We start from the raw sequence: 23493 nt of genomic DNA, 5'->3' as shown, positions 1-23493 counted from the left end.
TTGGGAACATCACTTTCTGCTGATTTGTCCTTCTGTCATGCTGCATGGGGCTTAGCTTTGTAGTGATACAAAGCTAGCCTGGCAGCAGCAGAATCCAAGCAGGGTAACCTCTCCTGCCCCAGCCAGTCAGGGCACTGGGGGCCATCGTGAGCCCATCACCCTTCCGTCTGCATGTGCACTGGCAGGATGGGCTCCGGGGGGGGGGGGGGGAAGGCACATGGGCCTCTGGCTCCACCCAGCCATCCCCTCCGTGGTTCCTCCTTTCCCTGCTGAGGTTCTTAAGTCCCCCCTCCTCCCTGGCCTGTTCTCAGTCCAGTCACATCTGAGGGCGAGGATGAATGCAGACTCCTGGACATTTAAAGCTCATCTGCTAATGGAAACAGGAAATTTTTTTTCCCCAAAGAACTGGAAGGGGAGGAGGAGTTGTTTAGGGCTCAGGATCCCTTTTAAGCTCTTTGAAATAAAAACATTTTCATTCATTCATCAAACGAGTACCTATCAAATGCCCTGCACCATTCTAGGCTCTGAGCATGCATCACATCCACGCTAACAGATTAGAATCTAGGCTGTGCTACTGGGTGACTGTGGGAACTTTGGCAAATGACCTAAACAAACTTTCAGATCTTCACTTGTCTAATCTGCAAAGTGGGTATAATAGAAACTATTTCATGGGATTGTTAGGAGGATTGCAAATAATTTATGTAAAATACCCAGCTTAATAAATAAATTCTTAGTGCATACCATGTATGTTAGAATCTAACATGGACATTGGTCATTTTCTCCATGGGTCAGGGGAAGAAATTGGGAATGAGGTGGGGAGGGTTGGCAGGAGACTCTGAAAGCTTGCCCCTAACCAGTATCTGCAGGATTCTTCCCAGCTAGAAAGGGGTCCTAGTTTCCTAGACTCAGTGCGAGGTATGGGGGAGAGGAATGGTTCTTAGAAAGGATGGAGCAGCCCTGGCTTCTATCTATCTGTGAGAAGCACCAGCCACCTTTTTTGTTGGACGTTGAAGTTGCTATGACTCTTCAGGCTTTGTGCTTTTGCTCCTGCTATTTTTTTTTTAATTGTGGTAAGAACATTTAACGTGAGATCTAACCTCCTAACAAATGTTTATGTGTATAATAGAGTATTGGTAACTCTAGGCATAATGTTGAATAGCAGCTCTCTAGAACTTCTTCACCTTGAGTAACTGAACAGCCCTGCTGAGCGCTGTCTTTAAATACTCTTTCCCCTTTTTGTTTTATTGAAATGGTAGGTGAGCTCAGGGGGACTCTGACCCCCCCCCCCCCCCCCCCCCCCCCCGTTTAGGATGCTTCCTTGGTTCCCCTGGTTAATGAACCACTCACTGCTAGGGTTTCCCAAGGTATTGCATTCTCACTCGCTGAGTGTCATTTACAGAGCTGACTGAGGCCCTGGGTTTCCAGGGCCTGGTAATGCCTGGTTGGCCCACTTCTTAGTATCCAGTCCCAGAAGGCAATGGGACAAGGTGTGTTCTGAGGAGGATGGTGGGGGCAAACCAGTGTGGAACTCACCTAATGCTGTAGAGGACATTTCCGTTCCGGGAGATCCTCAGCAATTTGTTGTCTGTGGTGATCTCGTGGAAGTGGGCCCCCTTCTCATTGGCAAAGAACAGGTCAGGTTTCCAGATGGAATCCAACATGGATGGGTCCAGGTCCAGAGAGTCATCCGGGTACTCATTGTAGGCCAGCCGGGGGTCATTCCACTGCTGCCGCAGGAAGATGTTGACCCTATAGTCCTGTAGCCGGGAGAAAAGGAGGCAGAGTCAGCATCAGGCCTTGGGATGTCAACTTTGGAAGGCCCCCAGTGCTTTTATTCAGTGCTCCCCAAATTCCCTTCTGGAGAGTTATGAGTGTGGTTGCATCTAATGTGGGGTGAGATGTAAAGTCTGTGCATCAGGAAAAAGTCAAAGGAGTCATCCCTAAAATGCCTCTTAAGTACATTTAACTCTGAACTGAGATTATTTAAATATTTTCTTTTGAAAAATTAAAAAAAAAATGAAGTTCCAGCTGGGGCACCTGGGTGGCTCAGTAGGTTAAGCATCTGACTCTTGATCTGAGTTCAGGTCTTGATCTCAGGGTCATGAGTTCAGACCCCACAGTGGGCTCCATGCTGGGCATGGAGCCTACTTAAAAAATAAAAATAAAGTGTTGACTGATTTAATAAACACCCATTTTCATCCTGTTGGCATTTTGTCATGTTTGCTTTATTTTATTTTATTTTTTTTAGATAAGAGAAGTAGTACATTACTGATAAAGTTGAAGTCTCCCTTTTATTATTGATGTCATCAGGGCAATAATTCCCTGAGGTTTGAGAGTCCCTGCTCTGGACAGATTGAAGGGGCAAAAGGAAAGGATAAAAGCTGAGTCTGAGCATTCATACTATTCTACCTAAAGAGAACAATTAACTCCCAAGCAGCAAAGGAAGGATGAGCGAATTCAATGGTGTTCCTGCTGGTCGTAGTCTTCACATCTCTCTGTTTCAATACCAGGCTTCTGCAACTTCCTATCATATATGTGGATTTATTTCTTTGGGGAGAATTTTCTTTAAAACAAAAATTTTTTAATGTAAGCTCTATACCCAAGATGGGGCTTGAACTCATGACCCAGAGATCAAGAGTTGTGTGCTCTGCCAACTGACCCAGCCACCCCCGAGGAGAGTTAATAGGTGTTGTGGAGGTATATCTTACAGGGTTCTAAACTCAGTGCTTAGTTAAATGCTTCTCTGATGGGACTGTAGTGTAGTTATTTAGCTGAAAAAAAAAGTCACGATCAAACCAGTGAAGGAAATGTTGGACTAAACCAAAGGCAACTGGTTTTTTGTTGTAGGACTTCTCAGAGACGTTAATATGCTAACTATTTGTACGTCTCTCCAAGAGGGGAACAGAATATACAATATTTCCCTGATTTATTTTGGCCACAGAACGCCTGTGCTTGTGCACGATGCTTGTCTTCTATAAACCTATGTGAAGAATTGCTGTCCTAGTCAAAACTTCCTCCCCAAGCCCCACCTTTGTTTTTTGTTTTTTGCTTTTTTCCAGATGGAGAAAATAAAGTCCAGAGTTAGGACTGACCAGGTTATCAATCTAAAAATGCAAGTCAGAGCTGATTCCGGAACACAAGAGTCCCGACTCCCAGCCGAGGATTTGTCCAATTGGTTCTAGAGCAGCTGAAAGAGTCCATTCAGCTCCCATTCACAGCCTGAGAAGCAGTTAGAGGGAGGGTAGGTCTCCATGCCAAGAAAGTAGGTAATGAAGTTAAGAAACATTTTCACAAAGAATACACTTTCAGTTTTCTTAGGGAGGCATTGTAAACCTTGGATCTATGAATATGATGGCTGCAAGTAGAATTTGGGGTGTATTTGTGCTTTCCAGGAAGAAGAACATGGCCCTCTATGTTGGATTCTCGAAAGGGTCTATAGTTCCCTAAAAGATTAAGGACCTCATTTCAAGCCCAACTCTGAATGCTCTCCTTCAGGGAACGTCTCCACGCAGGAGCGCCTGCTGCTCATTTCCCTGGAGGTACTGGATAAACGAGATCGTGCTACGGTTTCCTTTCCTAACCACTCTGGATCTGTCCTCGGCAGGGGTGGACTAAAACAAACAACCCTCCTCCCCAGCCTCGCCCTCACCCCTGCCAGCACCCTTCTCCCCCCACAGCACATGCCTCATTCTGCTCTCCTTCAGAAATATCAATAGCTTCATAAAATGTTCCAAGGTGTTTTATAGATTGTTCTATAATTTAATTAAAGCCTCTCCCTCCAGCCCCATAGAAAATGACATTTGGTCTCATAATCTCATGTCTTATAAGTCCCATGGTGCAGGGAGAATTCTAGGCCAGACTTGGATGTTGTTACTTTGTTTTTCCTGCTGACAGTAATGGACGGCTCCCAATCTGGCCCGCTCTGATCAGCGAATTAGAGCTAGCATCTCTTTCTCTCTTGGACATTACGTGAAGTGTGTGCGTGTGCGTGTTTGTGTGCATGTGTTTGTGTGTGCAATGGGGCACTGGACAAGTCATGTCAGAGTAAATGAGACTGTGAGTGGTTGGGCAGGAAAAGCCTTCAGTCCCCAAGCCCCCGCTGTACTTGCCAGTAACACGTCATGCCTGTTTATGTGGCTGGAAGAAGAAAACAAACTGGCATTTCTTAAAATGGTCTGTTGGGCACCAGGTGCTGTTTTAGATACTGTCACATAGACTTAATCCTCACGAACGCCCTGCACACCAGACATTTAAGTTCCTGCAGTAAGGGGAAGGAAACTGAGGTTTGTAAAGGTTGTGAAACTTGTCCAAGGCCCTGAGCTAGTAAGTGGCAAAGCTGGCTCCGGGCTCTGAAGGCACGTCAGCCCGACCCTTCGACCCTTCGTTAGGTCCCACAGGTGGGGCCAGCCAGCTCTGGGCCAGACCTACTCCTCTGTCATCCTCACTGCCTCAGTAAATTCTGCCTGCTCAGCTTAAGCGCTATCCCCTGCAGGGGTCCTGATGCCTCCAGGCTTCCGTGATCTCTTCCTTTTCTGATCTCCTTAGCGAAACGGAATCTCCCGAGAAACATTTAATTTAGCCCTGTGTGCATCTTATCTTCTCAACTTGACTGGCAGCAATTTGAGATGATGAACCTGATCTTAAATTTCTCCTGCACCATGCCACCTACCCACCCGGTCAGTGCACCTATGAGCTACCCAATACCCAGAAGGAGGAGGAGGCAAAGCCAGAAAAAGTTAGATAGGAAGAGCTTTCCTTATTTTATCACAGAGAGACTGAGATTCAGCGAGGGAAGGCGTTTTTCTAAGGTCACATAGCAAGTCAGTAAAGCACCTATGATTGGAACCTGAATTTGCTTCTCTAGGCCTCAGTGTTAAGACGAGTTAGGCTAGGGGAGCTCAGGTGGTTCAGTCAGTGAAGCGTCTGACTCTTGGTTTTGGCTCAGGTCATTATCTCCTAGTTTAGTGGGTTTGGGCTCTGTGTTGGTCTCTGCACTGACAGCATGTAGCCTGCTTAGGATTCTCTCTCCTTCCCTCTCTGGCCCTCCCCCTTGCACTCTCTCTCTCTCTCTCTCTCTCTGATAAAAAAAAAGTTAGGATAGATAGTCTCTAAGAAGCCTTCCAAATCGAATAGCTAATTGTTATTAGTTTTATTTTTCCAGCAACATTTAAGTGAGCATCTATTAAGTACTAAGGCCAGTTCTAGGCACTGGAGACTCTACCAAGAACAAGAAAGACATATTTTTGCAGTCACAGAGTCTAAGTGTAATGTTTACACCGCACGGAGACAAGGGCTCCAAGGCGGATGAAGTACAGGGTGCCAGGGAGACGTAGAGCACAGGCCCTCCAGCCAGACCCAGGGCAAGTGGTCAGGGAAGGCTCTAGATGAAGTGATATTTTAGGTGAGGCCAAATAAGGGTGAGCCAAAGAGGAAAAGCACCGGGGGCAGTAGGAGCCGCACACTGGGAGACCTCACAAAGGAAGGGGGTGGCACTTTGGAAGGAACAAATGGGTCAGGGGGAAGAACAAACTCTCCTGAGGGGTACGGACTTCATCCTGAGAGGGATGTGGAGCCTCTGAAGAATTTTAAGCAGGGGAGGGCATTAGGATACGTGCATTTCATTACTGAGATTTAAAAAAATATGTTCGTTTTTCTTACAACAAAAGTAAATCCATGTTGATCGTAAAAATGATCAAGGTACACCACTTAAAAGAAGGAAAGCAAAACAAGAGCCGTGAGGTCCCACGACGAGATGACCAATGGAGAGGGAAAGCTGAGACCTGGGGAATGCGGCTGGTGTCCACAGGCAGCTGGACCCCTCCCAGCAGCCCCCGCTCCCCCTTCAGCTGCTGCTGCCCAAACACACTGCTGCCATCGATTTTCTCCTCCTTAGTTGGTAAGCAGCACTGGGAAATGCAGTTCAGAAGAGAGCAATGTAATTGGTGTAATAGGCTGAAAGCCAGATGCTGTTTTCCTTACTTAGCCCTGCAATCTCACTGGCCACTGTTCGACATGCTCGGGGTGGGGTCTCTGTCCAGGTTCAGGGGCCAGAGAAGCAACACTTGACTTGCCGCCCTAGACCCTCAGGTTCCGCCTCTAGTAGTTGGCTTCCAGGTCTCAAGCTCTCAGGGCTGGCTCGTCTAAGGCAGGTGGGCCGGATTTCCCGAGCTCTCTCCCCTGTCTCTAGCATCAACTCACCCATCCTGCCCCCGAGAGTCACTGATGGCTGTTTTCAGGTAACAGGGCAACTGCCTTGCTTGTCAGACCAAGGTAGAGTGTTCATTCCTTCAGTCACTCATTCTGCCGTTCAACAAACATTTACTGAGGGCTTCCTGTGTGCCACCTGCCGTGGGACCTGCCCCCCACTGCCACTCCTGCTGTGTCTAACTTCACCTTCCAACTCTTCCCAGTAAACTCCTCTAAACGCACTACTGTGGCAAATGAGGAAGCATGAAGTGTTTTAGTAGGAAGGGGCCTGGGTCAATGGGGTAGTGAGAAGGGAATGTGGTAGACAGGATGTGCGCCCCTTGCAGTCAGAGCCAAGAGACAGCGCCCAAGACATGGACAAAGGGCCAGATTCTCACGCCTTCCCTAGGTCTTCGTATTCCAGCTCTCAAAGGGGTGTCTCTCCTCTAGACTCAATTCTGCTCTAAAAATATTTGCTGGGCTTAGTGGAAGGACAGTGAGGGTGGAGGCATAAGGTCTTGCTTTCTACCCTCAGAGAGTTTAATTTATCTAGCAGGTGAGGCAAGATATGGACACAAATATCTACCACACAAAACCGGCAATGACAAAGCTCAAAGAGGTTCTAAAAAATTGCTATTAGATATTGCTCTCAAGTCACTGAGATAACTTCCAGCCAGCTTGGGTGAATCAGGAAAATCTTTTGGAGGGTAGGTGACCTTGGAGGTAGCCCCTCTCAGTCTGTTCCAGCCTCCTGATGTTAGCGCCTCCAGGTTTGGGATTGTTCTGAGATGGGAACAGTGTCTAGTTTCAGCTGGAAAGGAGGCCAGTGATGTGCGAGGAGGAAGTCCAGGGGCCAGGAGTCAGGCTTAGAGCAGGATGGGGCTTGGGGACTAGGGTGTGGCCTCGGTGTATTTAGATTAGGATATATACATAGTTGCAGGCCAAAGAAATCTCGCGTAGAAGGAATAGGAAAGCAGAGGTGTGTAGATAGGGGAATTTAAACTCTTCAGCTTAGCTCAACCACCAGCCATATAAGTAATAAAAGGTCTCCCTTATAGAGGTTCTACTAAGTTCCAGGTTAATGCTAAGCATGCCACACATTTCAGCTCATTTTATCTTTTTTTTTTTTTAATGTTTATTTAGGGGCGCCTGGGTGGCTTAGTCAGTTAAGCGTCTGAATTCGGTTCAGGTCATGATCTTGTGGTTCGTGAGTTTGACCTCCGCATTGCCGCGTTGGGCTCTGTGCTGACAGCTGGGAGCCTGCTTAGGATTCTAGGTCTCCCTCTCTATCTGCCCTTCCCCTGCTCATACTCGGTTTCTTTCTGCCGAAAGTAGATAAACATTAAAAATTAAAAAAAAATTTATCAATTTTTTGAGACTCGAGAATGCATAGTCAGGAGCGGGGCAGAGAGAGAGAGGGAGAGAGAATCCCAAGTAGGATCTGTGGTGTCAGTGCAGAGCCCAACACAGGGCTTGATCTCACGAACCATGAGATCATGACCTGAGCCAAAATCAAGAGTTGGATGCTTAGTCAACTAAGTCACCCAGGTGCTCCTCAGCTTGTTTTCTCTTTAAAACAATCCTATAGCATAGATATAGCCAAGTTATTGGTGAAGAAGAGTCAGAGAGGTTAAGTAACTTGTTCAAACTTGCACAGTAATCAGGAGGGTTGGAATTCGAATCTGGTTTGTGTGGTTATGTAGGTTCATGCTCTCAACCATTGTACTGTGACCAGTCTGTGAAATGGAGGGATCTGAGACTGTGCAGAGCCTGAACTACCAAACCAAGGTGTTTGGACTTTATTCTGCAACCCGTGGGCACCGCTGGAGGCTTAAGCAGGGGAACAACATCACCGTTTGACTTCGGGAAGAGCGCTATGCCAGGCGTGACCAGAAAGGATTGGAAGTGACAGACAACAGGCATGGGGAGACCTGCTTTGAGGCTGTTGTGGGAACCAGAAAGGGCCAGCTAAACTAAGATAGTAGGAATGGAGGAGGGGGTGGGTGAGAGAATCATACTTCCGTCACCTTCGTTATCTTCTTCATCGTTTTCCTCATCAGATATTACAGCTAGGAAGAATCTTTGGAGAATTCTGTCTCAACTTTTTCACTTGACACATGGCCCAGAGAGGGAAAGGGACTTTCCCTGGGCCTCACAGCAATTCAGTGGCTAAGGGTAGGACTTCCATACAGACATCCTGACCCTATCCCTCTTTTTTTTTTTTCCTATCCATTTGTACACTTTGAGGGCAGGAGAAGGAGAAGCAAGTTGAATGTGCCCTGGAGCAGGCTCTGCTCTCCTTGGAGAAGCTCTAACGTGAACTTGGTTCTGACAGGATTTGGGATTAGCATGGGAGCTGGACTGGTCTGCTGAAAGCCAGGGACCAGGGGCACCCGAGTAGAGGGTGCTCAGGCTTGCTATATGAGTTGCCTCTTCCTCTCCCACCTGCAGCCCTCCTTCCCAAGACTTTCCCAGACCTCCAAGAAGCACTGTGGAACCAGAGTCATAGACGAGGCCTCGAAATGTAAGATGTGTCAGCACCAGCTCTTCACAGTAAGGACCTGGCTCACCGGCACACAGACTTCACTAAATCCCGACTGAGTATCAGGTACTATGTTAAGAGCTTTAGTGAACTGTTTCTCCAGATTCTCACAGAGATGCCGTTTTACAGATAAACTGAGGCCGGGGGCTATCTAATGCTCTATCGGAAGTTAATGACAGAGCTGAGGCTTGAATCCATGACTGGCTGCCTCCAAAGTCTGCTTTTAAGCAGTACACTGCATTGGCTTCTTTTATTAATGATGCATTATATGTAGTTTTTAGTTTTTCAAGGCACCCTTGTGTTAATTTTTTCTGTGAAGTTTGGCATGAAGAGAAGGTTCTTCTTGGACAGATGTGGGAAGTAAAGCCCTAAACTCTCAAGTTCCCACCACTAGTTCCTGGTAGATCCAAGATTGATAACACTGATCAATTACTGATAGGTAAGCTTGAGAGTTTACCACGTGTAAGGAATGATGCCAAGAATACTTTAACTTCATGGTAATCCTGCGATGTAGGTTCTATTATTGTTCCCATTTTATGATTAGATACATCAAGGCACATAGAGGTTAAAGTACTCTTCCTGACATCACACAGCTAGTGAGTGCCAACGCTGACATTTGGACCCAAGATGTTCATGCCAGAGTCCAAGCATTTAACTCCTGGACTACATTGCCCAGGATCTCTTGGAATTGCCCCAGGTGACAGTTTCATGACATCTTACTGCCATCTGATACTGTCTCTGGCTGTGATTATGTAGCTGTGGGTTTTTAGATACCCACAATTATCAGCAAGTATTAAAAGGAGCAAAAGACAAAAAGCTTCTGCCCCAGGTCCAGCAGTCCACCACTGCTCCTACCACATTCCTTGAATCTGACCCATTGTCTGTACTATGCTCAAGTCTAGCGCTGGCAGGCTCCCCAGATCCTGACCCATTGCCTTCTTGGCTCCAGATGCCTGCTCTGTGCCTTGAACCTCTCCCAAGTCACCACCCTGCTTGCTGCATTCTCATTTGGATCTCATGCAATCAGAGGTGCATTTGTTGTAAAGAACTGTAGATGGTTTGGACCAGTGGAAGTGAGCATCTTTGTTTATCTTTAGGGGATCACTAAAACACAGCGTGAGTTTAATAATTACATAAAAATGCTAATAGCAGCTACTTTTATTGGGATTCTCGCATTTGCCAGAACATTATATGCATTGTATCTCTAAGCCTTTCATCAACCTAGCACATTGAGTAGTATTATACTCATTTTGCAGGGGGCTGGGGGCTGTAATTCGGAGAGGTTAAATAGAGGTCGAATGTCTTGCAGAGACTCGCATGGCTAGTAGGTGCTAGAGCATGGACACAAATCCAGAACTATCTGACTCTCGGTTCCATGTTGGACAATTACATGTTGCCTCTCTATTTCCTTTTTTAAAATTTTAAACCAAGTTCCTACATGGGTAGGTGAAAGAAATATGGTAGATATAGTATACTGGGACCCCACCAAGCCCGTGTGACTAGTTGGCTCATACATGCCTTTGTAGTCATTATCTGGTGGAGAACTTTGGTTTGGGATGTTAAACAGTAAGGTGGATTCAGAATGGGTTGCCGAAGGGTGCAAACTGAAGGGTGGATGTTGCCCTGGAAAAGGAGAGGGGACAGTGTTGGCGGTACAGGGCACAGCGGTGAGACATGCCACTAGCACATTTGGAAAAATGGAAAACAGGTTGCTCTGTGTGGGTAAAACTACAGCAGAAAAGATTATGCAATAGAGGAGCTTGGCAAGGCCCAGCATCAGTCACAAAGTCTCACATGTAATCCCAATGATTTAGAACAAGGCTGTGCTTGTAATTTAATAACTAGAACCCTAATTTACTGCACTGTATCTCATTTAGAGATCTATTTTATAAACATGTAGGAGACGTCCATTCAGTAGTATGAGAAAGGATATTTGAGGAACAGGAATTTGGCAATTGGCAATCGAGCATCATGTGGATGGGGAACATCAACATTCTCATTCCTGGTAAGAGGGTTTCTTTTTTTTTTTAATTTTTTTTAAATGTTTTATTTATTTTTGAGACAGAGAGAGACAGAGCATGAGAGGGGGAGGGGCAAAGAGAGGAGACAGAACCAGAAGCAGGCTCCAGGCTCTGAGCTAGCTGTCAGCACAGAGCCTGACGCGGGGCTCGAACCCACGAACGTGAGATCTGTCCTGAGCGGAAGCCGGAGGCTTAACCGACTGAGCCACGCAGGCGCCCCAAGAGGGTTTCTATAGGGTGAGGCAGGGATGGTTTCTTAGACCTCGCTGTGGCATGGACAAAATCTCCCTCAAAACTGTCAGTCTTCTTCCTTCTTCTTTATCCAGTTCCAGGTACGCCAAATGCAACTTTGGATTGGCCACCCTGGTCTTCAGAGAGTAGCAAGGGAGTGCTTTCCTGGAGGTTAAGAGCAGTCCTATTATGCAAATGGAAAGCCCCGTTGTAAATTACCTAACTTGGCAGTCTTATTTACCCACTTTAGTCTTTTGTGGGTTTGACTGTCATGAGTCAGCCTTCCTGAATCTGATCTGATGGAGAGCTAACTGACCTGTCATAAATTCACGATTGCAATGCCTCCCTCGGTGGGGTGTTGGGAGAGAAGCGTTCAGCAGATGATACCAAAGCTGCCGGCAGCTCCATTTTCTGCCTGTAACAGACTCTAATGGCATTTCTGAGTGTTCTATCCTTGGCCTTCTTTAAGTATTCAGTTTACCAAGGCTTTGTGGAGTGTTGAGCCGTATCTAATTGGATGACATTTAATAGACTTTCTCTTGGATCCCCCAAACCCAAGAGTATAAAAAACGACCTAGCATTAGCTGTGAAGAAAGACTGAAAGTGTAATGAAAAAAGCAACAACAGAAAAGATCTCATCCAAAATAGCAACCAACCTCACAAAATATCTAGAAATAAACCTAATAAGAAATGTGTGACTTGTAGATAATAAAATAAAGCAACAAATAAAAACAACAATAGCAACTCTAAATGTTTACTGAAAGGCATAAAGGAATACCTAGATAAATGGAAAGATGTATCATGTTTATACAATATTGTAAAGATGTCAACTCTTACCAAATTAATCTGTAAACTCAATCCAATCCTAATAAAAATCATTTTTATCAACCTCAACAAGTGGATTTTAAAGTTTATATGGAAGAGAAAATGAACGGGAAACATTAGGAAAACAGAAAAAAAGAACTTTTCTAGCAGACATAGAAATAAAATGTTAAGCCTTAGTAATTAAAATAGCGTGGTGTTGGTGAAGAACCAACAAAGGGAGCAATGGAATAATAAACTGAGACTGGAAACAGACTGAGGTATGGTGATAGAAAAATTACTATCTAATCAGAGAAAAATAGAGTTAAACCACCATCAAACAGTATACAGAAAACAAAACCCCAGCTGTGTTAAGGAGGTATATATAGAAAGAGAAACCTAGAATATTATTGAAAATGCCCAGTATGCGAAAAAAAATGCAAAGATATTCACATTCACTAGGAATCTGGAATGAAACTTAAAAATGACAGTGAGGTACCAATTTAAAAATGCCATTTGGTAAAACGAAAAGGCTCGATAATATTGTGGGTTGGCGAGGATAAAGGGAAATGAACACTGTTATGGGGACAGTAAATTAGAAGCTATTTTGGAAGTGAGCTGGGCAGTAATATCTGTCAAAGTAACAGAAAAGGCACATGCCCTTTGATGAAGGCATTCCTTCTGGAATATACCCTGAAGAAAAACCCGGAGTTGCAGACACAACTATCCTTTGCGGTGTTGTTTGTAATAGTGAAGAGCTACATAAACGCAAAGGGTCCATTAGGAAGAGAGTGGATCAATACCATGAAATGATGGCATGGGATTGTACAGGCGGGCCAGAAAGCTTGGAAACAGATGAAAATTATTTGTCATATCTTTTAAAAAAATATTTATTTAAGTTTGAGAAAGAGAGCACAAGCAGGGGAAGGGTGGGGGGGCAGAGGGTCCAAAACAGGCTCCATGCTCAAAGCAGCAAGCCACTGTGGGGCTAGAACTCACAAACCATGAGATCATGACCAGAGCTGAAATCGGATGCTCAACCGACTGAGCCACACAGGCACCCCTATTTGTCATATCTTGAATGTAGTAATAATAAGCGACTTTTTATAGTCCAAGTTGATGGTGCACAGAGAGTTAAGAATAAGTTAGGCCCATAGGTTGTGATGGGGAGAAATTCCAAGACATGGTGGAAATGACAAGAGCACAGTTGTGTTTATACGAAGGTCACATGAGTGTACATACATGTGTGTGCAGTCAAGGGAAGAAGTAGGATGTACACTAGCTTGCTCCTCTGTAGTGGGTAACACAGGATAGGACAGTGGGACACAGGGGCATTCCTGTTTTCTTTGTCGGTCTTTTCTTTTTTATTGGACTTACTATAAAAGCTTCTTTTCATCTGTTACTCATGGACTTAAAGTGATGTTCCAGGGTTTTCTTGTCTGTAGCATAGTGTGAATGAACACTGTGACATGGGTACCGAAACCGAAATGAGAATCTTTTTTTTAAAATTTTTTTAATGTTTTTTAAAATTTATTTTTGAGAGATAGAGAGAGACAGCATGAGCAGGGGAGGGTCAGAGAGAGAGGGAGACACAGAATCTGAAGCAGGCTCCAGGCTCTGAGCTAGCTGTCAGCACAAAGCCCGACGCGGGGCTCAAACCCACGAACAATGAGATCAAGACCTGAGCCAAACCTGGAAGCCGGACGCTTAACTGACTGAGCCACTCAGGTACCCCGAAAATGAGAATCTTAAGCAAGCTCCATGCTCAGTGTGGAGTCCATCGCAGGGCTTGACCCCAAAACCTGGGATCATGATCTGAGCCGAAATCAAGAGTTCAATGCTCAACTGACTGAGCCACCCAGGCACCCCTAAACTGAAATGTCTTTGAAGTGGCATGTATAGAAATGATTTTAGGGTTCTGAAGAGGTGGCCTGAGGCTGCCTTGGGGAGGCAGGGATTGAGGGGAAAACCAAAGGAGTAAGAGTCCTGGCCTCTGCTCCACTTCATCCAGAACAGCCTATTTTTTTTTTTTTATCAGTTTGTCAAAGTGTTACCTACATAAGATTTAGCTTAAAATGATCTGTGGTGGTAGGGCTGCTATTAAAAACAATGCTTTGAAGCCTCCTAACCCAGAACTGGGATAGCAATGGCCCCACATTGCTTTGCTTTGAGCAGTCCTGAGGGCCTGGGTTAGTTTCTTGACCTTTCATCTCAAGGTGAGAAACAATGGCATTGGAGGTACTCTGAGAGAACTCTGGGTGGTAAAGGGACTGGGCACTATGGGTAATGGTTGAAGAAGCCAGGTGTGGGCAAGAGGGCAAGAGGACTGACCTCAGTTATTTGAAGAGCTGTCAGGTGAACAGACTGGTTCTCTGGGGCCCTAGGATCAGAATGAAAACAATGGGTAAACAGAGATTTTAGAGTTGTCCAAAGGTGGAATTGGCTGTCTTGGGAGATAGGGAGCTCCCTGTCTCTAGATATATCCAAGCAGAAACTACTTGGCCACCGTGTTTGTGGCTGAGATTCTTATAACTAACGGTGGTTCAACCAGAGAACTTCTAAGGTTAATTCTTCCTACCATTATTGATTGAGCTCCTATGGTTCAGGCGATGTGTTGGGCACTGGAAATATGGAGATGACTGAGACATAAGGACCTCATTCCAATAAGAAAGCAAACAAGACAACAAACAAACAAGTGAATTTTCACATCTGAGACATTGCTTCAAGGATACTGGAACCTAGTGATGTGATAGTGACTGGAGAAGGGAACGTTTTTAGATAGGGAGTCAGGGAAGAGCCCTCTGCAGAGGTATCTGAGCCGGGACCTGCAGGATAAGATGGAGCCATTCACACAGAGGTCTCTCAGGACAGAGGGAACAGAACAGGGTAAGAAAAGCTGATGTGGGGTTTGAAGCAGGAGAATGCTGTGATGTGATTTGGGGCCTAAAAAGATTCCTCTCGCCACTGTGGGAAGTGGTGGAGAGTATGAAAAGGGGACGCATGGACATCAGTTAGGACATAGTTTTAGTCAAGTAGGAGAGAGACGATGGCAAGTTTAACTAGAGTTGACAGCAGCAGAGTTGGAGAGAGGTATATGGATTTAGTTTTATCTTCTATGATTCAAAGTATCTGCATCATTCAATCAGCTGACCCCAGAAGCAGGTTGGCGTTGTGAAGTGCTGCTTCCCAAACAATGTAATAGCATTTAGGGCTGGGCTAAGGGGCATTTCATCTCCTGAAGTGGTAGCTGTTTTCGTGTGTCTTGAGGCCTCATTTGCAAATATCCAAAGGGATGGATGGACAAGGTCTTGCTATGATAGAAGTTCTGCTAGAATTGCACAAGTCCTACTGATTAACCAGACCTCAGTGCAGGAGACCCATGGCCCATCGTCTCCTTGGCTACACCACCTTTCCTCTTGCCCATTGCTGAGCAGGTGGACACAGCCAAGAGCAGGGTCCAGAACTCAGGCAGCCTGGGGATAGTAACTGGCAAAGACATTTATTGGTTGGAAAAGCTTGTGTGAATTAATCTATAAAATGAGGAATTACTACATGAAGTAATCCCCATAATTTGCCAACCACACAGGCCTGGTTTTCAGTAAGGTGGTCAATACATGAGAGTCACGGCCACCTCACCCCTTCATTGGAAGAATTGTCTTCCTACTGTCTTTGCTCCAGTTTGTCTTCTATGTTCTTCATCCCCCTGATATTACATTCCCAGATTTCACATACACTCCCTTTCCCCATCCACCATTGCCAAGCCCATTGGACGCTGTTATCTTTTCTTACTCGACATTCCCCCTCTTTTAGCACTGTTGGACACACGCTAGATTTTTAACCCCTCCCCACCCAACCTTTGGGTCATTTTATGACATCATTCTCTGCTGGAAGGTTTTAACATGGAGAGTACCACAATCAGATTTCCACTTTAGAAAAATGGCTCAAAATCACACAACAGCATTTTCACAGTACCTGGCACATAGGCATATGAATAAGTGTGGGCTAATATTGCTACTGGTGGTCATTATTCTCTATGTCCCATACCATCCTATGCAAACCTCTGTGATCTCACTTATTGCACTGTGGGTTTTTTTTTTTTTTTTTTATCTTTGGCTTTGTTGTTCACTGTCTCCACAGAGAAAGCAGAGACCTATGGAGACATGGGGGGGAGGGGTGGTGGCTACACTTTTCTTCAGGCAGGGCCATGTGACTTCCTTGGGCTAGTGAGATGTAAGCAGAAGTGGTCTATGTCACTTCTGGGAGGAAAGTATCAACTTGCCCCTGTTCAAGCCTTCAGTGCTTTCTTCCCTTGCATGGCAAATGTGCAATCATATGTTGATGTGGAATGCAATGCTCAGCCACCACATGGAGGACAGTGGTCTTGGAAGTCCCCCAGATCTGATTTATACTTCAGTATGTGCTCATGTATTCACAAATATCCATAACAGACTTTAGATGAGTGATAAATCAATCTTTGTTATTTTAAGACCTTGAGATTTGGGGGATTGTTTGTTGTTGCAGGAAAGCCTAGCCTAATATGAGTAAAATAGAACTCTGTTCTGAGAGCTTAATGTCATATTCAGCATATATAAGATGTGCTTAATAACAGAGGTGGAAAGAATTAATAAAATAGGGAACAGAAGAAAAAACCCAAGATGTTTCCTATGACTTTTGTATTAGAGTCCTTGGCTGATTGGTTCAAGAGTTAACAATCCTTTAGGGGTGCCTGGGTGGCTCAGTCGGGTAAATGTCTGACTCTTGGTTTCAGCCCAGGTCATGATCTCACAGTTTATGGGATTGAGCCCTGTGATTGGCTCTGCACTGACTGCTTTGAGCCTGCGTGAGATTCTCTCCTTTCCTTTCCTCTCTGCTCTTCACCTGCTGTCTCTCTCTCTCTCAAAATAAATAAACTTAAAAAAAATAAAATAGTAATCCTTTACATTTCTGTAGCATTCATAGAAGACTTTCATACCTATTACTCATGTGTTCCTACATACCATTCTTAGAGGCAGATGCCTAGAGGGGACTGAGTCTCAGTGGCATTAAATGGTGGCAGAGCTAAAACTCAACTCCTGGTCTCTTGATATGTGCTTCAGGACTCTGTTGCTCCTCAATGTCTACAAATGAGGCCAAACTTGTAGACTATAGTTGGATAGGCTTTCAACACTCAGGGGGGTCCTGGACACAGTGTACCTGTCTCTATGCCAGGCTAGCCCAAGACTTGGCAAGAGAGCCTGGAGCACATGTCCTAATAATGGAAACACTGGGATTCATGCCCACAGGATGTCAATGCAACACATGCACACAGACACACACACACACACACACACACGCATACACTCCTCTCTTTCACATTTGTTTACAGATATTCCATATGAATTCCAGCTATCAATGTTTCCCCACATATATACATTCACATGTGTCCCTGCACATGTGTATGGACATATTCACATACAAATGCACATTTAAATTCTCTCTCACTTATTCACATGTAATTGTACATACACATATTCACATGTACATACATATGCACATATAAATGTGCTTACACTGATGCTGACTTGTACTTAAGTATGTGCTCATATATTCACAAATATCCATATATAATTGCACAACTCAAGATAATATATTTCATGTACATTTGCTCTTAAGTACTTTTACATCCTCTTACATATATATGTACACACAGATGCATGCACATTCACACTTATTTACATGGACATTTATAACCACAGAACCAGAGATACTTATGTTCATATCTGTGCTTGGCCACACATATTTCTCTTTGAGGTTACCTGTTTCAACATCTGTAAGCTAGCATACCCATATACACATGCCTCTGCGGACAGTTGCACAAATGCACAATCCCACAATATACACGTGTATAAATACTACACAGACACATAGATGCTGCGGTATAGGGCTTAAATGTGTCCAGACAAGTTGGATGTATCCCTTCAGATTCTGGTTCCAAATCTTTCTCTCATGACCTGCCAAAGGGGCTGCTTAGTTCAGGACCCCTTTCCCTCTTCTCTCTTTCCCATTTGTGTTCCAATCTCTACCTCCGTTTTCTATATAGACTCAATGAAAGTCTCTGGAAAGGTCAGATGAAGGGCTGGCAGCGTCAGCCTCCCCTCGTCGGGAATGGATAGAGACCCCCGTTGCTTCTCTGGCTTCCTCTCTCTGCTCTCAGGTCTGTTAGCTCCGGTGAATAAAGCCAGGCCCTGGGAGGCAGACAGTCAGGCCTGGGGACTCCAGCTGTTTATAGAGCTGCTATGCACTCCCACTGCTCTTGGAGAACAAACACAGGCTGGAAAGTTTCTGGCACGGGGACTATGCCCATATTACCATGGGCCCAGGAAGCACAGTCAGCTCCCTGTGATTTTGGTGAGGCAGAGTCCTGGGCTGGGAGTCTGGGGACTTGGGCATGTCTATTTAGCAAAGTTCTCTTTCATCTCCGATTTCCTTATGATGAAACAAGCAAGGGCTGGGTAATTCCAAACATCCGGCAATGAAATGTTTATATTTGGCTCAGGAGAAGATGGACTCGAAAGTGAGATAGATCTCAGTTCAAATTCCACCTCTCCTACTGATCAGCTCTGTGACTTTATGCAAGAGACTTAACGTTTCTGAGCCTCAGCTTACTTATCTGTAAAATGGGAATTACATTTCCTGCCTCAAAGAGGCTTTCATGAGGTCTGAATGAGGTGATATAGGCAAAAGTGCTCTGCACACTCCTGGCATATAGTAGCATTTAAGGCATGGTTGTTGGTCTTGTTACTTGTTACTGTGTTAATCTGAGTCTAGTCTTGCTCTCCAAACATATGTTGAGTGACAAGGAAAGAGGCTTGAGTGGGAAAGTGGTCCAAAGGGTTTGGTTGGTGGGGTCTACATTAGAAAGGAGCTGAGGGGAGGCCTTGGCTACTGCAGACAGCATTAGACCTGGGTTTCTGTCCCACCTGCTCCATGCTGTGTGACCTTGCTCAAGTGATGCCCTCACTCTAGCCATCAGATCCTCTCTCTGTAAAATGAAGGACTGACTGTCTCAGACAATTTAAGGCTTTTTCTAGTTCTGAGATATTATGTTCTGGTTTTCCTAAATTATCTGCAAAGTAAATTAAACACATACAGATAATTAAGGACCCAGTGGGGGGGAAATCACAGTATTGTGGAATGTATAAGCTGAAGATGGTACTTCCTCTTTTGGCTTAACTTTAATTACTAAGGACAAAAGTATGTCCCCTGTGGACCACTCCCAAGGAGGCACATAATTGCCAGTTCCTCATTCTTCCTCTAGAGATTATGTATCTCCCCCCCAGGGGGCCATGGCCCTCTGGGCCTCCCTTGTTGGTTATCTCGATTTTCATTATTGACAGTTTCCTCCTGAGGCATGCTGAGCCTGGCACCATAAGAGGTAGGATTTCTACTTTTGACAATCCTTAGGTGGCTGCATCTGCATGCTGGGTGGGTCTGTGGTCCCTCCATTTCTTAAGTCTTTGCCCTTTGATGTTATGGTGGTGTGATACACAACAGATTCCTTCTATGGCCTATGAGAACTGGATCTTAATCCCTGCCTGATAGCTAACTGGTTCTGTGATGTGATGTCTCCAAATCTGTTTCCTCAGCTGCAAATTGAGGGACATAGCATCTACCATGTCTACTGTATAGAGAGTGGTTGCCAGACTGAGTAGGAAGGAATCAGATGAGGCAGTGATGTGAAATGTGTTGAGAATTATGAGTAGTGTTTAAGAGTAATAGCTGACATTCATTGTGTGTATTTTGTGTCAAGCACTGTGCTTAGCATTTTCTATGCTTTATCTCTTAGTTCTCACAACACGTCACCAGGTGAATGCTCCTGGAACCCCACTCTAAGGTGAGGAGGCTGACTCAGACTACTCTGCCCAAGGTCACAGCTGAACCTCAGGTGTTGTCTGGCCATGGAGGACTGTGTACTAATTGCTATACTGTCTCTGTAGGGAGTAAAATCCAGCAGGAGTGAAGTCTGGAAAGGTAGACAGAAGACATGGGGGAGGGGGAAACTGAGGCTCAAGATCATATAGCTAATCAGTGATATCTTTGGGGTCTCCATTATCATCATCATTTTCACCATCAGCATTATCATGGGAAGCATGAGGAGCAATCAGAAAAACGATTTACTGTGATAAACACTCTTGCACATCATTTCCTCCCATGATACGTCAAGAAGTCAGTATGTTAGTCACCACTGGGATTTTACAGATGGAGAAACTGAAGCTTAAAGACATGAAACAAATCAGCTCCTCACATATAGTGAGTGAGCCTGGGTCTATGTGACACCAGAGCCTGGCTTCTAACCACCACACAAAACAAAGGCAAACTGGTATTCTTTTAGGAATGTTATGTCAAAAAATGGATCTCTTTGTGGCCATTATATAGAAACAAGTTGGGGTGGCGGTGGAGAGCAGATATGTATGCCTGTCCTCAAATAATCAATTTCTTTACGTAGCTAGGTGGTCCCTGACTCGATCTGATAACTATTTACCATTCCAGAAGGAGAGTGGAAGTGTCACCACTCACTACACAATGACTATGAGGAGTGCAAGTGCCAATATGCTTCAGATCTGGGAGGGACAAGAAGAAAAGCAGAGAGTTTCAGTAGGAGTGCTTAAGGCATCCATTCAAAGTGTGGAAAAACTTGACTTTTTGACCTGGCTACCCAGTGAAAAGCAGCTGTATTTATCTAGTCAACAGGTGGGATCATCTCCATTTGAAGATTAAGAGGCCTATTAATTTTAGGGAATTTGATCATTCATCCTTTGGATGTGGGCAGGGTCTCTGCAATCCTATCAAGACAGGCCTCTTTACAAAAGGGCAGATTTTGGACCATTTGCCCCATGAGCTCAGTGACCATTTGCCCCATGAGCTCAGTGACCATTTGCCCCATGAGCTCAGTGAGTTTTGCCAGTCTGGGACTGAAAGATTAGATCTAATCTCTATGAATGTTTAGGACCGAATCATTGTGTGAATCAACAGACAATATATTTGATTTGGTTTATTTATTTTGAAAAGTTATTGAGTACCTGTTATTAAATCACTGTGCCAGCTGCTGAGGTTGCCACGGGAAATGAGACCAGCTTCCAGTCCAGGCTAACTTACGCTCCAGCAGGACCAGGAAGCAGACTGCTAATGGGATTACGTGTGAGTGGTAAGTGCCAGTATGGGAACTGCCAGGTGTGTCATGGATGGGCAGGGAGAACTCACTGTAGCCCTGGGTCAAGCACACACGTGAACTTGCACATGGACACACATGTTAAGAATGTGAAGTCTGCCTCTGCAGGTAATTCAAGTACGGACTTAAAGGAAAATAGCAGTCAGCAAGGGAAGGGAGGCTGGTGTGGGTGCTCTAGGCAGAGGCCTCAATGGCATCAACACAGAGACACTCCTGTCTGGGCATTTTTATTATCCAGAATAGGAAGTGAGAGAGAGAAGAGATGAAGCTAGGTAGAATCACCAAGAGCCTTCTAAGCTTAGCAAAGGAATGGGAGCATAATGCTGACGCTAGCGGGGAGCCCCCGGGCAGGTGTTGAAGCAGGGCAGTGGTGTGGTCAGATCTGCGGTCTTTGAAGGCCAAGTGTGTGAGAAAGAAGGATGGGAGTGGGGCAAGATGAGAGTTAAGCCTCTTTTGCAGTAATGGGAGCAACCGCCATGTAAGCCTGAGTGAGACTAGGGGGAGGGGGTGTCCAGAAGCGGGTGTGGAGAGGACTTCCTGGCAGTAACATAGGACTGTCTATAGGACTTGGTGATTGGCTGGCTGCTGTCACTCTGCTCATAAACAGATGACTTCAGGCTGCTTTAGTTATTTTCTCATGAGTTAGATCACTCCCTTCAAAACAAGTACAATTGATTTTTTGTTGTTTTCAAGGATTGAGAAAAAAAATTTTTAAAGTTTAACTGCATTTATTTATAATCACAAATGTAATATTTGCTCCTTGTGGAAATTCAGAAAATAGGGAAAATAGGGAAAGAACAAAATTAAAAATTGTCCATAAGTCTGGAATCCAGGGATAAATGCTATTAACATTTTGGTATTTTTCCCTCTAGTCTTTTTTTCTCCAGTATAGTTGATTTATTTTATTTTGTTTTGTTTGTTTATTTTGTGCGAGAGAGAGCACACATGTATGAGAGTATGCACAAGGAAGAGGGGAGAGAGAGAGAGAGGGAGAGAGAATCCCAAGCAGGCTCTGTGCTGTCAGTGCGGAGCCTGATGTGGGCTCAAAACTACGAACTGTGAGATTATGACCTGAGCCAAAATCAAGAGCTGGACACTTGACAGACTGAGCCACCCGGGCACCCTGATTATAGCTGATTTATTCTAAACTTTTTACCATGAGAATTTTGATACACACATAAAGTGGGGAGAGGAGTAGAACCAACCCAATACACACAACTGCAGCCTCTATAAGCAGCCTTCTGCTATTGTACAGTTGGATTGTAAACTTACAAGCAGCTCTTTATATTTTTCTTTCATCTACAACTTCAGCCTGTTGCTATAATTTTGTTTCTGTAATCCTGGGTGTGTGGCATGTGCTAGCCTTGCTGGCTCTCTGGCCATTTTCAGATACACGTTTTTACCCAAAACACTGAATAGGACAGTAAACATATCCAAGTTACACCAGAGACCTGAAAAAACTCCAGGTTCCCCACCTCTTTGGTTGGGGAAGTGCAATGCAGAGGGTGCATATTTCCGGATGAGATACACCCCCCAGCAGGAAATAGCAGCCTGTATTTTGATTCACTCACCATAGTTGTCTCAGCAATGGAGCCGAAGCTGTTGATGAAAATGTTGCAGCTCACATTCACCGGGGGACCTGCCAATCAAGAGAGATTCCTGCTCAGCTCCATGGTCAGGAGGAAACCCACAGGATAGGACTCATTCTTAGGACATTGACTCTGGGGATGGATCCCTCTTGGTGGTGGAGACCCTGGCTTGCCCTCCACCCCACCCCTGAGCAGCTGGGACTCCCAGCTACATCACTATGCCAGATTCCCTGGTCCCCAAGTGAGCACCAGGTACAGAACACCAGAGGCTGAGCTGAGCTGTGCTTTCATTAACACGGGATGACTCATCATCCTGCCATATGGCTGAAATCCCTTCCCCAAACCCCATCGGCTGTCTTCTGATTTGTGGCTGAAATGTATTTACGGCTACAACATTTGGAGGCCATCTTGGGAATCGCCAGGAACAGCAAGTTCCTTGCCTTGAACTTATGAACCAAGAATGATTGCCTGAAAGGGCGTTGATGGGAATTACCAGCTGAGGAATCCAGAGGGAACCTCAAGGGAAGTCCATAAGTCTTTGTTAAATACTTTCCAGGCAAGCTTGAATTCTACTGCAAAGGACAGGAAAGAAATGTAGAAATATTTGCTCTTTAGGATCTCATTGTTAGGGACTTCTGTCCAGTTGAAGCCCAGTCTCTTCATTTTATAGTATTGATGGTAGCAGTTACCATTTACTGAGTGTTACAGGGTTTGCTGCTGGGCTAAGAGTGTTACTGATATTATCTCATTACATCCTCTCAACAGCTCTGTCAGAAGATCTGTACCTCCATTTTGCAGATGAGGAAACAGAGGCTCAGAGAGGTTATTTGTTCATGGCCACACAGCTAGTAGATAGTGGAGCCAGAGTTTGAGTTCAGACTTATCTAATTCCAAAGCTGGTGGCTGGCTATATTT

General features: G+C 44.9%; 1 protein-coding gene across 1 annotated transcript in view; it reads right to left on the bottom strand.

Moving 5' to 3' along the window:
* Positions 1-22759, bottom strand: part of GLRA1 (glycine receptor alpha 1) — a 43051-nt gene extending 20292 nt beyond the window's left edge. The window contains exons 1-2 of the mRNA XM_029941433.1: positions 22561-22759; positions 1534-1757 (exon numbers count right to left, since the gene is read on the bottom strand). Of these exons, the coding sequence (XP_029797293.1) occupies positions 1534-1757; positions 22561-22563 (227 nt within the window). The 5' untranslated portion in view covers positions 22564-22759. The remainder of the gene's footprint in view (positions 1-1533; positions 1758-22560) is intronic.
* Positions 22760-23493: the final 734 nt, after the last annotated feature.

This window comes from Suricata suricatta, chromosome 6 (genome assembly GCF_006229205.1).
Source record: "Suricata suricatta isolate VVHF042 chromosome 6, meerkat_22Aug2017_6uvM2_HiC, whole genome shotgun sequence".
Classification (NCBI taxonomy): domain Eukaryota; kingdom Metazoa; phylum Chordata; class Mammalia; order Carnivora; family Herpestidae; genus Suricata; species Suricata suricatta.
This window is presented reverse-complemented; position numbering and strand designations above follow the sequence as displayed.